The 23842-nt window shown below is 42.1% G+C and overlaps 1 protein-coding gene across 1 annotated transcript; it reads left to right on the top strand.

Annotated features, from left to right (window-relative positions):
- The first annotated feature begins 1323 nt into the window (after positions 1 to 1323).
- Positions 1324 to 23648, top strand: LOC125310313 (solute carrier family 22 member 5-like). Its single transcript, XM_048267611.1, has 11 exons — positions 1324 to 1719; positions 2660 to 2763; positions 3339 to 3493; positions 4106 to 4277; positions 5792 to 5918; positions 6251 to 6351; positions 9187 to 9401; positions 9815 to 9997; positions 10649 to 10784; positions 22858 to 22928; positions 23302 to 23648. Exons 1-11 carry the CDS (start codon positions 1324 to 1326, stop codon positions 23646 to 23648), a joined length of 2007 nt encoding a protein of 668 aa, XP_048123568.1.
- Positions 23649 to 23842: the final 194 nt, after the last annotated feature.

Below are 23842 nucleotides of genomic sequence, written 5' to 3'. Positions count from 1 at the left end.
GCCATAAGGATAGTTGATATTTTAAATCTGGCTCCTGTTGCCTTATCTGCTTCATGTGATAGAGATCAAAAGATGTGCTTCAGCCAAGCAGCTGAGACATCCCTCTTAATCAAGAGCCAACAAGAGCCGGCAGTGAAGAGTGACAGGAACCAAGTGGGGGAGAGACAGATGTGGTGGGATCAGGGAATGACCTAGCCTAGAAATCTAGACGCGCCCCTAGCAGCAGCAAATTACGTCCTATTGCGCGTCCTATTGCGTGCAGAGGGAATTTGAAAGACAACTGATTATCCCGCCCCTCGGACTGAGCACCCTGAACGGTGAGTGCCCAGACCCTACATTTTAATGTGGGTCTGGCTCGCCAGGCTAGGAATGACCATGGGTCAGAATCAAACCAGCATGCCCGGCTCGGACCAGCAAAACAAAACACACACGCGGGGTGAGAAAGAAAGGCAACACTCAGGTTGCATAAAAATAAACGAACAGTTGGAACTTGAATGTGCTGATCCAATCCAGACGCAAGATGGAGCAGATGATGTGTTGTGAATGTGTGATGTCTTTCATGAGCAGTGGGACCTGTGGGTGGGGTGTGCTTTTGCATGAATTGCTTGTGTGCAGTCAAAACGATTAAAGTCCATAGTTGTCCTAGCAACACCACCTCCACGATAGACTATGCGCAAAATAAGGGTTTGTTTCAGAGCCCTGTATATTTGTGTGTGTGTGTCTGTGTCTGTGAGAGAGAGAGAGAGAAAAAAAGAAGTGTATGTAAAGAGGGGTGGGCAGTAGGCGAAGTTGAATTCGGAGACTCCCCACCCAATCAGAAGTAAGAAGCAGCACTGGTATTTCCTGTGGTATTTTTTTATTGGCTGACCAAAAAAAAAAGGAAAGTTTTTTCTTTACTTTTGATTGGGTGGGCAAGAAGACACATGTTTGAGGCGGGCTGATCCCACCTCTGCCCATAGCTACTGCCTGCCTAGGATTCATGCCATGCCATGCCTGGGAAACGCAGTTCTATAACAAGTGCATATAAATAGACAGCTAATAGACAATAGAATAGAAAATAGACAATAAATAAACTACACCAGCCAAGTGAATAGATGCTATGATAGGAGGCTACACTATGGAGCAAGCCAGTTGCAACAGCAGCCAAACAGGAAATGACGTGGCACACTTACTCGTAAAAGTTATCCAATACCTACGTAATGATATAAGTAGCCTTAATGTTAAGCCAGGGCCACAGAATTATGACAGTGTAGAGGCAGGCAAAAGTCCAGAAGTAAAGAGAACACAAATAAACAAATAAAGTCCACTTTTAGAGGAGCCAGAATGAGAGAGTATGATGAGATGACGTCCTTTTTGGGCACGTGGGGCCCCTTTCAGCAGCAGATCTTTTTCTTCCTCTCCATCAGCATCTTGCCCAACGGACTGGTCGGACTTTACATCGTGTTTGTGGCCGACACGCCACCCCACGAGTGCTCGATCCCGCGGGAGAGCAACGTCAGCGAGGGCTGGAGGAACGTGAGCATTCCTCTGGTGGTGGTGCAGGACAGGGGGCTGCAGAGGAGCTCCTGCACCAGGTACCGGCTGGAGCTGCTGAGGAATTTCTCGCTGCTGGACTACGTCCCTGACGTGGACGTCAACGTCAGTCAGATTCCGCAGGAGAGCTGCCTGGATGGCTGGGAGTACAGTAAAGACATCTACCAGTCCACCATCATCACTGAGGTGAGCACACATTACAAATACACACACACGCGCACACGCACACACACACACATTCATACACACACACACTTCATCTTCTTACTGAGTGCTAAAAGAATGAACTACTATATAGCCTGCTACATGTACTTCCATGGTCAGTCCTAATGTAATAAAGGTCCTTTCAACCAGGCATCATTCATTCATTCAAATTCATGTAGTGTTAAATGTTACAGTCTTTAACTCTGACTCAAAGAATGTTTCATTATAAATGTGTAAACTATACACCAGGGGTGTATTGGTAAAATAAGAGGTGGTTAAACTATGAATTATGTGATCACGTGGACTGAGCCATGGGGTATTGGATTTTTTAAAAGGCATTCGGAACATGTTTGATGATGGTGGAGGTTATGGTCTAATGTTTATAACAATACCAGTGGTATTAAATGGTTCCTAGAATGTTTGTTAGTGTACGTAATTTGTGAATGTGAATAATACAGTGTGGTTTTTGGCATGTTATGTTCCATTGTGCTCCAAATTACACTCAAATTTAACAAATTTGCCCTCTCTATATATACAGTATATGATATGACATGCCATGACTTCTGTTGATTTTGACATATGAGATGAACTCTGATCTATACCACTGAACTCTGATATTTATAGAATGGTATAGGGTTGGCCCCATCACGAGCAGCTCATAGGCATCACAATGTGAAACCCATCTGAGCAACAACAGCAGGGGGGCATTTCAGCTGGTGTGCTGGGTGCCCGCTGTTGGCATGGGTAGATCAATCAATTGGGGCCACAGTGGGCACACACATGCACAGATAAAAATACAGAATGACACACACACACACACGGACACGCGCACACGCTCACACACTTTGGTGGTTTGGTGAAATTTGTGGGACAGGTGTGCGGGTCTGTCCCCTCCTCCTCATGGCTCTTGTCTGAGTTGCAGTGGGACCTGGTGTGTGAGAACGAATACAAAGGACCCCTGGCCTCGTCCATCTACTTCCTGGGTGTGTTGGCCGGCACGTTCGTCTCTGGACAGTTCTCCGACAGGTCTCTGCCACACACCACATTACAACACCAGCCTGGCTGCACACACACATACAGTACACACACACGCACACATGACAACATTATTGCAATTGTATTGATATTACCTGATGTAGTGAAGGGAGAGAGCAGTGTCACCACCTGGTCTTGAACCCGGGTCTCCGGGGCACTAAATCTGCAGCCAGGCCCGTTGGTACAGCAGTCAAAGCGAATACACAACTGTAGTGACGGCACTCCATCACACCTGGTATTACTACAATAAAAAACATGACTTATGAATAGTCTTAAAAATGGAGATATCTCATTTTGGAACCGGCAGTACAAAAAAAAGAACCAGACACTCCATCTCAGGGGCTGGGTAGCCTTGGAGATGCTTTCTGTACCGGAGTATTTAATATCTCATATCCCTTATGTTGTAGGCTAAACGTGATTGTGTGTGTGTGTGTGTGTGTGTGTGTGTGTGTGTGTGTGTGTGAGTGTGTGTGTGTGTGTGTGTGTGTGTGTGTGTGTGTGTGTGTGTGTGTGTGTGTGTGTGTGTGTGAGTATGCATTAATGTGTTGTATGTGTGTGTTCTAAAGGTATGGAAGGCGGCCTGTGCTTTTTGCCACTATGGCCATGCAGACTTTGACCATATTCATCCAGATCTTCTCCCCCAGCTGGGAGGCCTTCAGCGTCATCTTCTTCTTCGTTGGCTTCAGCGGTTTCTCCAACTATGTCATCGGCTATGTGCTCGGTATGCTTTTAAAGTGCATTTTTAGGCTTTTCTGTCTTTATTATGATGGGACAGTACACTCTTAAAATGAATGTGTTGAAAACAACACAACTTGCGTTGTTTTTAACACATCTCATGTGTCTAGATAGATAGATAGATAGATAGATAGATAGATAGATACTGTATTGATCCCCAAGGGGAAATTCAAGTCTAGATAGGGACAAAACACTTTGTGTTGTTTCCTTTTTTATTTGTTACACAATATGTGTTGAAAATAACACAACTTGCATTGAAAACAACACACAGAGTGCATTGTTAGGCTTTTTTGTCTTTATTATGATAGAACAGTATAGGGACTGACAGGAACTGCAAATGGGAGAGAGAGAGAGATGGGGTGGGATCGGGTAATGAAACAGGTCAGACTCAAACCCGGTTTCCGGTAGGGCACTTGGACCCAAAGGTTGTACGGGCGCTATAGCCAGTTGTGCCACAACACCCCCCACTTCAAGTTTCTTTTTGTAAAACCTTGTTAACGTGTCCATATGGTGTTTTTAGTGTCTGAGGTTCCACATACTTACAATGTTTCACACCAATCTGATGATGTCTGTCATTGTGCTCATTCCTGTCTGACAGGCTCGGAGATCCTGAGTCCAGCCACCCGCGTGGTGTTCTGCTCCCTCGGGGTGTTCATGGCGTCCGGGTTGGGGCAGATGCTCTTGCCCCTGTTTGCTTACTTCCTGCGGGACTGGAGGCTCCTGATCATCCCCATGGCCGCTTCAGGGATCCTCTACATCCCCCTGTGGTGGTGAGGCAAACTTACACCTGTCCACACACACACACACACACATAAACAAAATAAATACATTTAACAACAGACAAATACATATAGGCAAAAACAAAACAAAACAAAAAAGGGGAGAGGGTTATTTGAAACAGGTGCAGTGATATTAAAGGCACTCTAAGCGATGCTGAGTAACGTCCCAGGCAGCTGGCAGATGGTGAAGTGATGTTTGCTGTAAGTGACAAAAAATGTTTTAGCCTAAAAAACATATGACATCGCTTAGAACACCTTTAAAGGCACAATCACTGATTTCGCAGGAAGTCGCTTTTGTTTGTGTTTGTTTGTGTTTGTTTGTGAGACGCTTTTGTGCAAAAAAAAAAAAAAATATTATATCTTAACGAAACACACCAGAGAGGTACTGTAGCTCACTGCTACCTTCAGTATTCCCAGTGAAATTCCATGCAGGGTTTCGTTTTTTGTGTGGGGGCAAACTGTTTCCAATTTTTGTATCGTTATATTTTCCTCTATATTTTACATTATACACATTTATATATGTGAGTGCTGTGTTTGTATGGCTGCTGGAACACTGGAATTTTCCTTTGGGAATGAATAAAATCTGTCTATCTATCTATCTATCTATCTATCTATCTATCTATCTATCTATCTAAATTCAAATTCAAATTCAAAGGTGCTTTATTGGCATGACAAAAAAGGGTATTTCCATTACCAAAGCAGTCATACAAAACAATGTATAGCCATTTATGTGTAACATACATAGATCTACACTTTAATGAAATAATCTGTCTCTGTCTATCTATCTATCTATCTATCTATCTATCTATCTATCTATCTATCTATCTATCTATCTATCGCCCTTTGGTGGTGAGAGTCCATGCTGGTTCCTGAATGTGTTTGTGATTCCACAAACCATATAATGATCCCTCACCTGTGCACTAAAGCAGCAGTGTTGAGAGTTGTGACTAAAGCCCTTTTCACATATGAAAGAGACTAGTGATGAGAAACCATGGAATGTTAATGTAATTCAGCGATTACATCAGTTGCGGTTTCGATCATTTGCGATCAGAGCATCCAAGCTCCAGAAAAGCCTCCCTTACAATATTAAATCTGCTAGATCAGTGGCAGCTTCTCAATCTAGCCTAACATTTTTATAAAATTGCCTTTCATGAGTGATTCCACCTATGTGTCTGCTTATTATGTATTTTTGTATTTTTATGTAGTTTTGGATATTTTCCTTGTTTCATCTCCATTTTGTTCTCATACTGAGTCTTCTAATCTTTGGAAGTTTACCTTTTTATTTGTTATTATTTTTATTATTATTTATATTATAATATTATAATTGTTGTTTTTCTGTAAAGCACTGTGCTCAGTGCTAGAAAAGTATTATTATTATCACTATTATAATAAGTAAAATAACCACTGGTGACGTGAAATGTCAAAATAATTTAAACTTTTGATGTGACATGTGACGGGCTTAACAGTGTGATGTTGGCCTCTTCTCTCCTCTCCCACCCCACCAGGCTGATTCCTGAGTCGCCCCGCTGGCTTCTGTCCCAGGGGAGAGTGGAGGAGGCTGAGGCCATACTGAGGGACGCAGCCAGGATGAACAAGGTCCCCATGCCTGAAGTCATCTTCACGCCTGATGAGGTAAACCTGCACTGGATTGGTCCGCACCGCACCTCTCCACTGCCCCAGGAGGCAGAATGGACCATTAGGTTTAATCGCCTTGTGTTTAAAGTTACACAATGCAGTTCTTTTACCTTTAAATAACGGTTTTAAACTCATTTTGAGGCCACACTGACATACAATAAAGAGAATGGAGTCTGGAACGCCTGGTTAAGCGCTATGTTGTGTAATGTTGTTGTCTTGATTTTTGAAGAATTGTGACTGAATGGATACTCATGGGTACACGGAGTGAAAACTGGCATCATATTACTTGTACGCACTGACACTAATCAATGTGTCTGCTTGTCCTCTAGATCGCAGAAGCACAGGCAAAGAAGCAGAAGAAGTACAACATGCTGGACATTCTAAGGGACTGCAATGCTGTGGTCCTCATTATCCTCTGCTCCATCCTCTGGTACAGCATTATCTTGCCATGCACATGGAGGCCTGATTCATAGTTAACACAAGCTAGGTGAATGCCGTTGACAATGCATGGTTCAAGCTCATTTTTCAATGCCTTTTATAGTCTACACAAGCTAAGCAGACAATGAGTCCCCATTGGAAACACAGAGTATGACTCGTGTCCTTGCGTCGTGTTACAGAAAATTAGACGATTTTTCTATGCAAGTATGCATCATGACGTTGTGTACCTTGTGTTGACTATGAATCGGCCTGTACTCTTTCACTTTACACTTTCAGTCAAAACCATCTAAGCGCCAATGGATGGTCCGCCGGTCATTCTCGAAATATAAATCCTATCAGGGCGAACAGGATCCAGACATGCAGCCAATCAATGGCATTTTTATCAGTATTAATTTTTGCCGGTTCCTATTAAGAAATATCAGCCAACTTCCTAACGTTAGCAAGTTAGCAAGCTAACTACACACAATGTATCCTTTTTCCTAGTGACCAGCGGTGACTGGTTGTTGACCTGTTAATCTTGCTATAACACCTATGACCCAAAAGACTATCAAACTCACTATTAACTATAACTCAATGGAACCATGTCAGTGTGGCACACCTATCAAGCTATCCTAAACTAGATTAGGGAAAGAGAGAGAAAAGGAGGGAAGAGAGAGGGGAAGAGAAGGAGTTAGATAGAGATAGATAGATACTTTATTGATCCCCAGGGGAAATTCAAGGTCTCAGCAGCATACATACAACACAAACACATTCTTTAATAGCAGAAAGAGTAATTAAAGTTTATAATATAAAAACACAACTAAGCAGTAAGGACAGTAGAAGATAAAGAATATGCTAAATATACTAAAATACAAATTATTAACACTTAATACAATATATAAAAATATACTAAATTACAAATTACAAAAATACAAATTATACTAACTAACACTTAATCTAAATCAATTCTAAAAACAGTATCCACATAGTGGTGATTAATAAATCAGAGGCGCTTGCAATGACTGAGGCTGGGACTGAGCCTGTGATTCTCTGTGCATAGTAAGGTATGGTAAGGTGCTCTAAGGTGCTCTGTGTGAATGAGTGTCATGGTGGTAGTGCAATGGTGATATTGGTCATGGTGATAGTGCAAATGAGTAAGTCAACAGTGCAACAATGCAGAAATAAAGTAAAGTAAAGTCTATATATCTATATATTTAACTATTTAAGAAAATGTATAAGTGTGGCCACAGTTCGGCTGTGGCATGGAGGGGGGGTTATGCATATGTGCTAATGTGCTAATATAGCACGCAAACATTGAGGCATAAAGACAGTGGTACAAGTGGCTGGTGGACAGACAGTACCAAACATGGAGGGGGTGAAGAGGCAGACAGACTATGCAGAGAAGTCTATCTCTCCTCTTCCCTTAAGTGAGGCATTGAACAGTTCAATGGCCCTGGGGACAAATGACTTTCTCAGTCTGTCAGTTGTGCAAGGCAGTGAGCGAAGTCTCCAGCTGATCAGGCTCTTCTGCTTAACAATAGTGCTGTGGAGTGGGTGACACTCATTGTCCAAGATGTTGATCAGTTTGTTCAGGGTCCTTTTGTCAGATAGTGAAGTGATGCACTCCAGTTCAGCTCCCACTACAGAGCCAACTTTCCTTACCAGCCTGTCAATTCGCCCCCCATCCTTCTTCCTTGTGCTTCCTCCCCAGCATACTACTGCATAGAAGAGGACGCTGGCAACAACAGACTGGTAGAACATCCTGAGGAGCTTTCTGCACACATTGAAGGACTGCAGCCTCCTCAGGAAGTACAGCCTGCTCTGCCCTTTCCTGTAGAGTGCATCAGTGTTGGCTGACCAGTCCAGTTTATTGTCTAGGTGGAGACCCAGATACTTGTAGGTGCTAACCACCTCCACATTGACCCCATCAATGTGGACTGGTAGCAGAGTGGGCTTAGACCTGCGGAAATCCACCACCATCTCCTTGGTCTTTGAAGTGTTAAGTTGAAGATGATTGAGTTTGCACCATTGCACAAAGTCCTCCACCAGGCTCCTGTACTCCTCCTCCTGCCCGTTCCTGATACACCCCACAATTGCAGTATCATCAGAAAACTTCTGCATGTGGCATGACTTCGGTGTTGTAGCAGAAGTCAGATGTGTACAGGGTGAACAGGACTGGAGAGAGAGCACAGTTCCCTGTGGCGCTCCGGTGCTGCAGATCACAGTGTCAGAGAGACAGTTCTTCAGTCTGACGAACTGTGGTCGCTCGGTCAGGTAATCTGTAATCCAGGTTACCAGGTGAGCGTCCCACACCCATCTGCAAGAGCTTGTCTCCCCAATCTGAGGGGCTGGATGGTGTTAAAAGCACTTGAGAAATCAAAGAACATGATTCTCACAGCACTTTTCCCCTTGTCCAGGTGGGAATGTGTCCTGTGTAGAAGATAAGTGATGGCATCGTCCACGCCCACTTTCTCCTGGTAAGCAAACTGTAACGGGTCAAGTGCATGGCATACCTGGGGTCTGAGCATACCTAAGACCAATCGCTCCATTGTCTTCATCACATGTGATGTAAGAGCGACAGGTCTGTAGTCATTAAGCTCACTAGGGTGTGGCTTCACCTACTGTATGTCATGTAGAAAGTTAGGCATGTAGAAAGTCAGAGAGAGGAGGAGAAGTTCACTGAGAGAGAGAAGAAAAGGGGACGAGAAACAGAAAAAGAGGAAGAAAATTAGAGGATGGGAAAGAAAAAGACAAAAAACGGAATATTTGGATTTATATTACCACAATAATAACAATAAATGTAATATACCACAATAATTAATCTCTGGCTATGTCTTTCATTCTGCAGGATGGTCATCACCATGTCCTACTTTTCTCTGCTCTTGAATACCACCAACCTGCACGGTGATCCGTATTTTAACTTCTTCCTGTCCTCTATCGTGGAGATCCCGGCTTACGTCATGGCCACGGTCCTGCTGAAGTGGTTCTCCCGTCGCTTCTGCCAGTCGTCCACGCTCTTCCTGGGAGGTGGCATCGTCCTCTTCATCCAACTTGTGCCCAAAGGTGAGTGCTCTGATTAAAAAGGAACACACTCAATGAAAAACGGGGTCTACCCAGATTAGTGCCCTGATTTTACAGGGCACATCATCCGACTCCAGCGTTGCAATCCAGAACCCGATTTGACTGGTTCTGGACATAGGACAAATGAAATTGATTACGTCTGATGTTGAACAAGGTGAAGAAGTGAAACATACCGATTTTACAATACAATACAAACATAACCAGGTTCTACAAAACCTCCCTTATTAAATTAAAGGGTTTTACATGGAAGTTTTAAAGAAACTTCTAAATGGGGCACCAAAAGGTTTTGTTCTGATAACTCAGTCTGACACCTACTGTAGCCTAGCTTAACATAACTAGCTAAAAAGGAGAGAAGAGATCTTCTGATGTTGTTGTGTTGTGGCTGTGTGGTGCAGGTCTGCCAGAAGTGGCTATCCTCTTGGAGATGGTGGGCAAATTTGCTATCACCACAGCGTTCTGTGTGGTCTACGCCGTGACCTCTGAACTCTTCCCCACCGTGGTCCGAAGCATGGCCATGGGAACCTGTTCGATGGCAGCTCGCATCGGAGCCATCCTCTCTCCGTTCATCATTTACCTGGGTGAGACGGTGGAGAAGTTCAGTTGCATTCTTTGCATGCAGTTTTGCAAATTTGAACTGTCACATACCAACATAGCAACCACCTCAAGCAGCAGCTTAGCAACCATGTCAAATACCCTAGCAACAGCCTAACAACCACTTCCACAGTTACAATAACTGTCATATATGCTAAATTATCCTAATGTGGGACACCTAAGCTCCAGTGGGTGTGGCTCTTCCCCAAACTAATAAGTAAAATCTATGGCTAAGCCGAAGCTGTAGGGACCTGTGATCAAAATTGGAGGTGGATTTAATGTGTTGCAGCCTAATAAAGCTTACTACAGACGTCTGAAAAGCAATACATGTCTCACATTAGGGCAGTCCACCCTACAGCTCTAAACCCACATTTTCAGATTTTTGTCTTTTTCTTTCCCATCCTCTTTCTTCCTCTTTTTCTGTCTCTCCTCTCCTTTTCTTCTCCCTCTCAGTGAACTTCTCCTCCTCTCTCTGACTTTCTACATGCCTTATTCCTTCTCTTCCCCTCCCCCTTTCCTCCTTTTCTCTCTCTTTCCCTTTCTTCCTCTTCTTCTCCTACACATTTTCTCTATCTTTCTTTCCTCTCATTCTTTGTCTTCATCGCCATCTCCTCTGCCTCTCTGTCTGTCTCCAACAGGTCACTATTATAAATACCTGCCCTATCTCTTGATTGGGAGTTTGGCCGTGTTCTCCGGTATGCTGTGTTTCTTTTTACCAGAGATGTTTGGAAAGGTTCTTCCAGACACCTTCATTGAGATGCAGACGGTCAGAAGGTGAGTGACTATCAGTCACAGTTAAAGGAACCATATGTAAGATTGTGGCCATAACTGGTACTGCAATCACTTTCAAATTACTGTAGAGCGGTGTGTCCCCTCCCCCTCCCCCCTGACTGGCAGAGCTGGCTACCCGGATGCCGAAGCACTACTGACTTTGTGATTAGCACATAGGTGGAGGGTGGCACATCAGGCCAAAACACAACATGACATGACAAAACAGAACATCAACATCAGTTGAGGGCTGCAACTTAACTTTTTATATGACAATATCCTGGCCGGACTGCTATTGTTAGTGATTGAAGTATTTGAAATTAACATGATTTGTTAATGTCTAGTGACATATCAGGGCCATTTTATGATTAATTGAAATGCATTTCTTACATACGGTTCCTTTAAGGCTTTTTTACACAGTAAAATCCATTCATTATTAGTTTATTGGTTTTTTTTTTAGTTTTTAGTTTAGTTTTTTTCAGTCCATTAAAAACAAAATGCTGTTGTAGGAAACCTCATTCACTGAACTATACGGTCTTATCTAATGTAGAATGGGGCGATCGAGGACAACGGTGATGGAATCTAGGACCAAAGAGACTGGAGATATAATTAAGGAAGCCAAATTGTAGACACACACACACACACACACACACACACCTTCAAGTCATAGTCATAGTCAAAGTATGAGCCCAGCCTCATAAACCTACTGGCCAATTGACCTGTCGCTAAGCGCCACCCTTAGAACGCAGATGAGCCAATGACAGTCCAGCCTCAACTGTTTCCCCAGCTGGTACCCTAAAAGTCTTGAGTGAATTAATAATTCAACTTTGGGAAGTTTGAGTAGCACTACTTTGCACAAAGATATTTATTAATTGCACACGTACATTAAAGCCCCCATTGGTAGGATTAGCTATATTTCCCCCTCTGCTGGAGAAGTTGTGCATTATGCAATTTCAAATTGTGGAAAAAAGTAACGATAAAGCACATGGATTTGTTTACAAGCTAGCAAAACGGTTAGCATAAGTTCGGCGGAACAATGTGTATGTTACAAGGTAAGAAATCCTTTCTTGTTTCTCACTTCTCTTACCGGTGTTGCAAGGTTGGTCTTCTGCCTGGGGGAGTGAGGAAAGTCACCATTTTCACCGGAACAGGTCATTTACTGTAACCATCCAAATGATTTCTAAACAGATTTTTATTAAGTCTTATATTTTGCCTATTTCTTTTACAAAAACAATATTATACTTCAAAAATAAATATGCAAGAAAGATGCAAAGAAAGATATTTTGTGAAATAATCATAATGCACCTAGTTTTCATTTTTGTAAAATGAATGAATGTTTGATTTGTAAAGCTGTTTCTGTCTCATATTTTGTTTTCCAGACCAAACTGTTTTTCATTTACCCTTGTTAGGGAGGTGTAGCTCTACATCATATTCCTAGATGTAACTCCAATACTTGTTGCCAAGCTCATTAAGCAGTGGTGGTTGTATAGTCACAATAATTGCATTCCCAATAATATTAGGTCCCCATCTCCATCTTCCCATCTTTTTACTACTGATCTATACATCACTGCCATTTCAGCACTTTGACATTATCTTCACATGAGGCCTTAATACATAAAAACAGCAAAAGAAATTATTATAATAGTTGTGAGTGAATTATTTCATTGCGTTGGGCGTATGATGATGTGCCCTCTGACTTTGTCCTCTTTTCTGTATGAGTGAATCTCCCCAGTGTCTCCAGACCCAGATGCACATTAGGAGAAAGAGCGAAGTCAGTCAATGAACAAAGTGTCTTGTGCATGGATGAAAAACATCATGTGGCGTGTGAGATTGTTGCACTGACTGACTGATGTTTGTGCTTAGGATCTTGCTTATGGTCTTAAAATAGCAAATAGATTTTGATTAGTTAGTAAGTTAGCTTTTGTTAGACTTAAGAATTTTCACTTTGTCCATCATTTAAATTATGGCCCATTATAACTGTTTGCACTCTGGCTGTTTGTGTGTGTGTGTAGAATGTGTGCAATCACTAACCAAACACACATACACACACACACACACTAGCACTGGTATTAGTGAGCTTCTGAGGATCTCCAGGGATCTCCAGTGATGGATCTTACAGTTTTGTAAAGGCTTGTTTTTATCAAAGCACCAACATCTTCTAAAATGAAATCATGAGAGAAAACACACATAACACACACACTCACACACACAAACATACACACACACACACACACACACATCAAAGAAGAGTCACTGATTCTTGTTTCCTTTCAACACACCCCGAGAGGAGCTGAGGAATGAGTATCAGAGATATCAGCTCACTCCAGAGATTACCACACAACTCGATAAGCTGTGTGTGTGTGTGTGTGTGTGTGTGTGTGTGTGTGTGTGTGTGTATGTATGTGTGTGTGCTTGTGTGACCATTGCTGTATGAATACTAGTCAATGTGATTTTCTGTGTGCAGTTGTGCACTTGTGATAAGTGTGTGTGTGTGTGTGTGTGTGTGTGTACATGTGTGTGTTTCATCACATGCTCAGTAAGTGTTCATGCATGGCTCTGCTCTGCCCCCTACAGGATGGAAAAGTAGGTTTTATGCTGTTGTCGTGGGCTTTGATGAGCTGATTGGTTTTATATACAGTATCTGAAATGTCTGGAAGGTTATTGTCTTGATAACCATGCTACTAAGCATCATTTTAAATGATCCTGCCATGCCCATTAAGTTGAGTTAATAAATAAACAAGTAAGCAATTTAATAAATACATTCTAAAATATGGGCGGTGATGATGGTTAACCATTTATTGACTTCTGTCACTATCCAGCAGTTGTCTAAATACAAGAACACAGATGCAATTGTCTGTACTGTAGGTAATATGTATATTCTTCACTTCCTGACACCTGCATATTCAAACACACACATTCCACAACACCTTCACCTCCCTTTTTACCTCCCTTCCAACAGAATTCCATACAGCGGATCTCATCTCCAGTAGTTTATTGTCTACATTAGATCATCAGTTGCACGGTGTGCATTTAGGCTTCAATTCTCAGTGCTGGCATGCTGTGTTGCCAAGTCCGCTTATTATAAGTGATTTTGGGCTTGTTTTTTTGTGAAGTCGCTTGAAAGTAGCTGTAGTCGCGCGTGGGCGTGTTTTTTGGTGCGGTCGCTTCTTTTGGGCAGCCGTGGCCTACTGGTTAGCGCTTCGGACTTGTAACCGGAGGGTTGCCAGTTCAAACTCCGACCAGTAGGCACGGCTGAAGTGCCCTTGAGCAAGGCACCTAACCCCTCACTGCTCCCCGAGCGCTGCTATTGCTGCAGGCAGCTCACTGCGCCGGGATTAGTGTGTGCTTCCCCTCACTGTGTGTGTGCTGAGTGTGTCACTAATTCACGGATTGGGATAAATGCAGAGACCAAATTTCCCTTACGGGATCAAAAGAGTATACTCATACTGACTTTGGGCTTGCTTCGTATCTGCTGTTTCTGCCTACATGGCAATTTAAGTCTATGCCCTTGCTTCGGCTCTGCACCATAGGCTACTCTACACTGTTGCCTGACATGACTGCCCCAGTAACTTCGGGGGTCGGGGAGTAGACGCTAACCATTTGATCTTGGGGGCTTGTTTTAGGCTTGCTTCAGAGTTGCTTGTTTTTTGTCACGTTACCTGGCAACACTGCTGGCATGCACCAAATCTTAGCAAGTAGCCTATGATGGCGCACACTGCACTCACCCATAGTCTTCCTGTGTGCTTTCTGCTTTTTGTTTCACATGACTCAACTGTTGATTCCCACGGTGTTCCACTGACCACAACAACAAAAACATGTTTTTTTTTTTCCTGTTTGAAAAAAAAACTTGTCATGTTTCAGTTAAACATAGTGTAAATAAATACTATATATAATATGAGCAGTGAATTGTTGGTGGTATGTATATCTGGTGTTAAAGTATAGTAACCATTTTAATGACCATTTTAAAGGTGTTGCATTGCTTAATTCCCTGTAGTGCAAGAAGTGCATCCCTCACTTTATTCTGTCTCACACATCATTTCACCCATATTCACACACATGCACATTCACACGCATGTACATTCACATCACCCCCAACCAACAACAACATTCCATACTACATCATCCTACAGTTCTCATTCCTAATATTTTCCTATTGTAATCCTGTTTATCTTCCTTTGTCTTTATGCCTTGTCAGAAAATGATCTTCAGTTGCACAGTGTGATTCTTAGCCAGCTTACTTTTTTTGCATCTATCGTTCATATGCAACAACATCTCAGTTGGCACTCACTCAACCTTATTCTTCCTGTGTGGTTTCTGCACAAAAGCAAAGTGCCCTTTTTCTCAAGCTTCATTCCTCTCTAACACATCACCACAATGGGGTCAAAGGGCCTGTCTACCACGCTACAGTACACTTCACTTACATCTTTCAGTACATATTTCAAGTAGGCTATTCAGAAATAAATATGTACATTACCAGAAATTACATTTATTCAGAAATAAATATGTACATTACCAGAAATTACATTTATTCAGAAATAAATATGTACATTACCATTAGTAAAGGCTACATTTGATGAAGGCAAGTATATAGCCTATACATTTGAAGAAGGCAAGAACCATATGGCACATTTGGCAACTTTTCAAGAAAAAGATGTTCATGTAACAGATTACAGAAAAAAATGAACAGAAACAAACATGCCATTCCTAATATTGTGTAATCCTGTATGTTCCCATCTGCAAATGATCCCCAGTACTAGTGTCATTTTAAGGCAGATTTTATTTTTGCAGCTGATGTACATGCAACATCTCTGCCAGTAATCATGACAGAACTCACACACACAAACACACTCACTAACATTCTTCCTGTGTGGTTTCCACACATGCATGCACACAGGCATGCACTGTTCAACTGATATTAACACAGCCTCATTCTTCTGTACCACATCAATATTTGTTTTTGTTTTCATGAAATAAGACACGTTAAAAAAAAAACACAGGAAATTGTGAGAGACTGTAACAGTAAAGGAGTACACTGACTTTTTGGTACTTTAGCTTATTCACTGTATTCCCCTGTATACGTCAATAATAAAATATACCCTTCTCACCTCCGTGCATGTAGTTATTTGGCCTAACGTACCCCCCGCTACCCTAGCTTAGCACCGGTGCCTCGATCACAATCACATCAATCACAATCACAATCACATAGATGTAATGTGCCTCACTGAAACCTGGCTTAGATATATAGATATACTTTAATTATCCCACAGGGAAATTCAGTTGTTTTAGCAGCCTTAAGAACATACAGCAAGCCCACATATAGTCCACATACATAAACAAAAGATTACTTTCACCCACAAGACATAGCATGTGGTAGCTGTCAAGGTACCATACACATCCAAGTACCAAAGTGTAACTGCCTAATAAGACATATAATCAAGACAATTGCCTCCATATTATATATAAAAGATTAAAAGATAAGTCGTCTCTCTCTACTCAAAGGAGAGTCATTGTACAGTACTATTGTTGTGGTTAAGAAAGTTTTCTTATATCTGTCCTTACTGCAACTGAGTTGGCGAAACCGCCAACTAAAAACACTTTGTTGTTTTGCCAGTGTACTGTGTAGGGGATGTGATGTATTGTCCATGATGTGTAATAATTTCCTCCTTTCCACCACCAACTCTGGCTCTAGAGTAGTCACCAGCACAAAGCCTGCTTTCCTAATCAGCTTGTTCAGACTGTTAGAGTCACTGGCCCTGATACTGCTACCCCAGCAGATGACAGCAAAGAAAATTGCACTTGCTACCACAGACTGATAAAACATTTGTAACATCTTAGTGCACACATTAAAAGACTTAAGCTTCCTCAAGAAAAAGAGCCTGCTTTGACCCTTCTTGTAGACAGCCTCAGTGTTATGCTTCCAGTCCAGTTTATTGTCCATGTGAACCCCCAGATATTTATAGTTCTCCACCACCTCCACCTCTTCCCCCAGGATGGTGATGGTGTTTGGCTTATCCAGTTAAACCAGATTAATACTTTCCATTGAATGAGTCTACACCTCCCTTCTATTTGAACTACCATGTACCACGCCACACTGGCAGGGGAGGTGGAGTAGCTACAATTTATCACTCTAATCTTCTCACATCAACACCAAGCTCACACATACGTTTAAATCTTTTGAAGTTCTAGTTCTCAATCTTGTACATCCAGATTGGAAAATGAATCAGCCTGTAACCGTGGTCACACTGTATCGACTCCCCTGGCGCCTACACTGAATTCCTAGAGGAATTTTCTGATTTCCTTTCCACTTTAGCTTTCCAAACAGGAAAAAAATACTTATATTGGGTGATTTTAATATTCATATGGATAATGTGAAATTCCATTTTAATCTCTAATCAACCATGTCGGCTTTTGCCAAAATGTTAATGCACCTACACACCGAGATAACCATAATATTGATCTAGTCTTGTCATCCGGCATAAGCATAGAGCAGTTAACAATCTTACCACAACACCCCACCTTAACTGACCACCATCTCACCTAGGCAAGGGGAAAAGTGCTGTGAGAATCATGTTCTTTGATTTCTAAAGTGCTTTTAACACCATCCAACCCCTCAGACTGGGAGACAAGCTCTTGCAGATGGGTGTGGACGCTCACCTGGTAACCTGGATTACAGATTACCTGACCGAGCAACCACAGTTTGTCAGACTGAAGAACTGTCTCTCTGACACTGTGATCAGCAGCACCGGAGCGCCACAGGGAACTGTGCTCTCTCCAGTCCTGTTCACCCTGTACACATCTGACTTCTGCTAAAACACCGAGTCATGCCACATGCAGAAGTTTTCTGACGATACTGCAATTGTGGGGTGTATCAGGGACGAGCAAGAGGAGGAGTACAGGAGCCTGTTGGAGGACTTTGTGCAATGGTGCAAACTCAATCACCTTCAACTCAACACTTCAAAGACCAAGGAGATGGTGGTGGATTTCCGCAGGTCTAAGCCCGCTCTGCTACAAGTCTCCATTGATGGGGTCAATGTGGAGGTGGTAAGCACCTACAAGTATCTGGGCCTCCACCTGGACAATAAACTGGACTGGTCAGCCAACACTGACGCACTCTACAAGAAAGGGCAGAGCAGGCTGTACTTCCTGAGGCTGCGGTCCTTCAATGTGTGCAGCAAGCTCCTCAGGATGTTCTACCAGTCTGTTGTTGCCAGCGTCCTCTTCTATGCAGTGGTATGCTGGGGAGGAAGCACAAAGAATAAGGATGCTGGGCGACTTGACAGGCTGGTAAGGAAAGCTGGCTCTGTAGTGGGAGCTGAACTGGAGTGCATCACTTCAATATCTGACAAAAGGACCCTGAACAAACTGATCAACATCTTGGACAATAATGTCATCCGCTCTACAGCACTATTAAAAAGCAAAAGAGCTTGATCAGCTGGAGACTTCGCTCACTGCCATGCACAACTGAAAGGCTGAGGAAGTCATTTGTCCCCAGGGCCATTGAACTGTTCAATGCCTCACTAAAGGGAAGAGGAGAGATAGACTTCTCTGCTTAGTCTGTCTGTCTCTCCACCCTCTCCATGTTTGAGTACTGACTGCCCACTACTGCTTTACTACTGTGTTACTACTGTTTTACTAATGTCCACAGCCTAATGTTTTTACTACTGTTTTACTGCTACAGTACAATGTTTTTCATGCTATATTAGCACACATGACCAATGACTTCTACTACAATACTGAATGGCTGTATACTGCTACTATTCTGCTACAATACTGAATACTGAATGGCTGTAACCCTATTACCTCAACCTGTTCTTGCACTGACATAGTTCTTTATATTACCTTGTCTACAATATACTTTACTCTCCTATTTGTCCATATTATTTATGCTGGTCTCTAGACCTTATTCTTGCACTGTTGGACTACTGTTGGACTACTTTTTGCACCTTCACTATGACACACACTCTCTTGAGCACCTCACCATGCACACAGAACTACAGGCCAGTCCTGGCCCTGCCACTGCAAGCGTCTAATGCTTGATCACCCTCAAGCACACTGTGAATTTTTTTATTTAATTTGGTAACACTTTATTTTAATGTGTCGCTGTTACAGTGTACCTACCTAATTAGGTACAGTGGTACAACCTGTATAACAACATGTACTATCAGGTACTATCATTGTACTTGCATTATGTATTTGTGGGTACCTACATATAGTTGTTACATTGTAATACTGAGTGCTTTTACAAAACTTTGCCAATTTGCCTAAATTTTCATCAGAGGCAAAGAGCTGACCTGAGACCTGCTGGTTGGGATAAATCTGGTCATGATAGATTTGATATACAAACCATTCTTAGCTCCAGTCAAGGCCTCATTGTCTCCAGTGTACATGTAACAGCTGTGCTGCTACAACCTTGTTACTCTTTGATACAGTGGAATAAACCTATTAAGTGTACCAGTTAATTATGTACATGTACATGACATGTATGTTGTGTCTTCGATGTCTTAGAACAGGTCTACTAATTCACTACATAGTACATATATCAACTGTGTTGGTACACACTTATTGCTCTTTATACAGTGGCATAAACCCATTAAAATGAAGTGTACCAGTTAAGTACTTACAATTACAGTCCATATTGTGTTGGAACATGTCTGCCATTACCCTACATACTGTAGTACATGTATCAACTGTGTTGGTACACATTTATTACTCTTTGATATAGTGGAATAAACCCATTAAAGTAAAATGTACCAGTTAAGTACTTACATGTACATACTATATACATCCTGTCAATGATGTCATGCATCCTGTAATTGATGTGTTGAAACGTGTCTGCTGTTACACCACACAGTACATGTATCAACTGTGTTGGTACACACTAAATACTCTTTAATACAGTGGAACAAATCCATTAAAATAAAGTGTACCAGATAAGTATATATCCATATTACATGTATGTCCTCATTCTCAAGTCTTGAAATGTGCTAATACAGGTAGGCATAAACAGACCAACTGTGTTACTTCATGAAATAAGAACTGTATTTTTGTTATACTTTATTGTGTTCATTCAGGTTTTAGTGAGTTCATAAACAATCATGATCATTCATTTGTGAACACATTTTCCATCATTTTGTTTCCATCCCCTTGTGTGCATTTCACCTTCCCACCCGTGTATACCTCAAGTAAGACATAATCATAATAGTAATAATAATAATTAAAAAATAATAATAATAAATAATAATAAAATGTTCAAAAACAAAACAAAACACAAAAAGCAAATCTGTACCAATACAATACATACACCTATGCATGCAATTTAACCTTTACATTACATTACATTACATTACATTTGGCTGACGCTTTTTTAACCAAAGCAACTAACAACATGGTAAACAGTAAGTGTTAGAATAATTCTCACAATTTTAGGACAGTTTAAAAAAAACATTAGAGTACAGTAAGAATAAGTGCGTCGGTGAGTGCTGTTTTTAATAATACAAATAACCCTAACCTGTGCTCTAACAGTGTTCATCTTCACTTTAATGCATTTGCATGTACTCATAGCCCCTCCCACCTTTTTAACCCTTCTTTTGCTTCCACCTGCAGGTCTACATTCATCCTTCCTCACGTACCCCCACATTCACTCCCCTAATTGCATCTGCATATATACATCCATCCACCTATATACCCACATTCACCTACATTTATCCATCCACACCTACCCCCACATAAATGCATCCACGTGCATTCTCAAACCCCCATCCCTCCCCTTCATCCCCCCCCCCCTCCCCCACACACACACACACGCATTCACCCGCCCACACCCAAACACACTCATGTCTAAACCCCCATACACAAAATAATAATACAAATAAGCCTAACGTAAATGAAAACAAGAATGAACCTACAAAGGGTATGCATATTTGTTAACTGAGTATTGAGTCTTGATTTCTCATGAGGATGGTTTAAGATGGCTTCTCATCTGTGTATGTGGTATTCTCGCTCTGGCATTTTTTCGCCATGTATTGTATAAGTAAATGTAAATCATTAAGGCTTTTTAGCTGGGCTTTTTCATTCAGATAATTCCTGAGCTGCAGATATCGGTAGAATTGATTGTTTTGGAGCTGATGTGCCCTTGCTATATTTTCAAATGAATCTACTCCAGTATCACAGAGCATTTGGCAGTGCGTAATGAGGCCTTTATTTCTCCAGCTCTTAAAGGTGTTATCGAGTGTATTTGGGGTGAAGTCTGGGTCGCTCTGTATTTTTCTTAGACAAGTCAAATCTCCTTCGTTAATTTTCATGCTCTTACATATTATTCTCCAAGTTTTGACAGTATTGTTTATTACGAAATTATTTGTTTTCGTCTGCTTTGTGGTATAGAGTTTATTTAAGTTACCAACCAGCATTGTCTCAATGTTTTTCCATTTTGGGCACAAACCTTTATTCAACATAATTAAAATGAATTTGACTTGTGCTGCATAATGGTAGTTAATTCAATTTGGTTGTGCAAACCCCCCTTCCCTTCTCCTCTGTTGCAAAATTTTAAGTTTAACTCTTGGTTTTTTTCCATCCCATAAGAATTTTCTCAACAAACTCTCCCAGTATTTGAAACTTATGTGAGGTATATAAAGTGGTATGTTTTGAAATAGAAATAAGAATCGTGGTAAAATATTCATTTTTATTGCACTGATCTTTTCCATTAACGTAAAGGGCAAACTTCTCCACCTATGTAGGTCTTGTTTAACAGACTTTTCCAGTGTTCCAAAGTTGCATTGGTAAAGCTGTTCAAGGTTATTTGGTACAATCACTCCCAGGTACCTTATACTATTTTGGTCCCGTTTGAAATTATATTTATTTTTTAATTGTTTTTCTAATTGGCAGCCGATTTGCATCACTTCTGTTTTATTTAAGTTCAACTTATATCCTAACACATTACTATAAAATGTTATTTCACCCAATAGGGCTGGCAAGGATTTGCAAACATTTGTCAAGTATAGAATTATATCATCCGCAAATAATGCAATTTTATGTTCCTCCTCCCTAACATAACCCCTCTCACCTCTGTATTCTGTCTGATTCTTTCAGCTAATGGCTCTATACATAAGGCAAATAGTTGTGGAGATAATGGGTCACCCTGTTTGGTTCCTCTCTTTATTGTAAATGAATCAGACAAGGTTCCGTTAACTTTCACTCTGGCCTGTGGGTATTTATACATTCCTCTGATCAAATTAACAAATGCCTGATTGAATTTAAACTTCTTACACACTTCAATTAGGAAGGGCCAAAATAATCTATCGAACGCTTTCTCTGCATCCAGTGTTATAGTTAACATAGGTAACTTACTTTTGGAGGCGTGGTCTATAATATTAAGGGTGCGGTGAATATTATCACTCAACAATCTGTCTTTCACAAAGCCTGTTTGGTCCAAGTTGATTATTTTAGGCATTATATTTGACAATCTCTTAGCAATTATAGCTGTAAATATTTTTTGGTCTACGTTTAGCAGGGATATAGGCCTAGATGAAGAGCAACATTCAGGATCTTTTCCTTCTTTATACAACACAGAAATTACTGCTGAGTTCCAGGTATTAGGCCAGGGTCCTGTTTCCAGAATCGTATTAAAAACCTCTACACAAAATGGGTGTTATAACCCTTGAAACTCCTTATAAAATTCATAAGTGTACCCATCATCACCCGGGCTTCTCCCAGCCTTCCCATTCTTTATAGTCTTCACTATTTCTATTATTTGCTGTATTAACTCTTCGTTCTGATCCTTAGTTACTGCTGGGAGCTGTAACGTGTCCAAACATTTTTGAATTTCTTTGTCAACCTTTGATTCAGGAGTATACAGATGTTGGCACTGTATTCCCCAACAGTGTTCTAAACTCAATAAAATTGCAGAGCTGTACTCAAAGCTGCCATATTGTTCAGGCACCACAAAAGTTTTAAGTTCACTCAACTGGTTTCCCAGTTATTGATTATTTTGACAAGATTAGCTCGTAGGCTACGTTTATACGGTGACGATGAAAAAAGAAAACGCAGAAGTGGCGTCTCGTCTTCATTTTTTATTCGTGTTTAGACAAGCATTCTCAGGGGGAAATCTTTGTTTATATGAAGACGGTCACGGCTGCACGGGCAAAGTGTGGCAAGGTAAGGGAATTTTTGAAATCCAAGAATCTTTATTCTAGAACACAACCCACATAGACTAATAACCGACCAGGACTATAGGTAACAGGGCACAGGTGGACAATGATCAAGGTAAAACAAGAGACAGGTGGAAACCAATATTAAACTAACAGACTAATTAACAGAAAGACAGAGGACTGGACGAGACCAACAAGACATTAACGGGGAACAGGTGTGGAAACAGAAACGGAGGGAAAACTAACAAGACAGGAAGCACAGACCAAATAAGGAGATGGGGCAGAGACAAAGACAGGTGACAGGCAGGTAAACACAAAGCACATGGGGAACAAACAAAGGAGCACATGGCACCGGACCCTTACATTACCCCCCCTCAAAGGGCCGGATTCCAGACGGCCCAAACAAAAACAAAAAGGTCCAAACAGGGGGGGCGGAGAGGCCAAAAGGCTGGAGGGTCAGGTGGACGGCCGGTCAGAGATGGAGGGTCAGGCGGACGGCCAGTCAGAGACAGAGGGTCAGGCGGACGGCCAGTCAGAGACGGAGGGTCAGGCGGACGGCCAGTCAGACGGCCGATCAGAGACGGAGGGTCAGGCGGACGGCCGATCAGAGACGGAGGGTCAGGTGGACGGCCGGTCGGAGACGGCGGGTCAGGCTGACGGCCGGTCGGAGACGGCGGGTCAGGCGGACGGCCCGATGGACGGGCTGGTCAGAGCCCGGCCGAGCTGAGCCCGGCCGGAGACGGGCGGGTCAGGCTGGACGGGCCGGGTCGGAGACGGCGGGTCAGGCGGACGGCCCGATGGACGACCGGTCAGAGCCGAAGCCTGAGCCGGAGCTGGATCGGGAGCCCGTGTCGGAGCTGGATCGGGAGCAGGAGCCAGAGCCAGATCCGGAGCGGGAGCCGGAGCCAGATCCGGAGCGGG

Source organism: Alosa alosa, chromosome 17 (assembly GCF_017589495.1).
Source record: "Alosa alosa isolate M-15738 ecotype Scorff River chromosome 17, AALO_Geno_1.1, whole genome shotgun sequence".
NCBI lineage: Eukaryota > Metazoa > Chordata > Actinopteri > Clupeiformes > Clupeidae > Alosa > Alosa alosa.
Note: the sequence above shows the minus strand (reverse complement) of the source record. Positions and strands in the feature narration are given on the sequence as shown.

Coding starts and splice junctions, on each gene's coding strand:
- LOC125310313 (XM_048267611.1), top strand. CDS start 1,324: ATGAGAGAGTATGATGAGATGACGTCCTTTTTGGGCACGTGGGGCCCC. Junction 2,764..3,338: donor TCTGGACAGTTCTCCGACAG/GTCTCTGCCACA, acceptor TGTGTTCTAAAG/GTATGGAAGGCGGCCTGTGC. Junction 5,919..6,250: donor TCATCTTCACGCCTGATGAG/GTAAACCTGCAC, acceptor CTTGTCCTCTAG/ATCGCAGAAGCACAGGCAAA.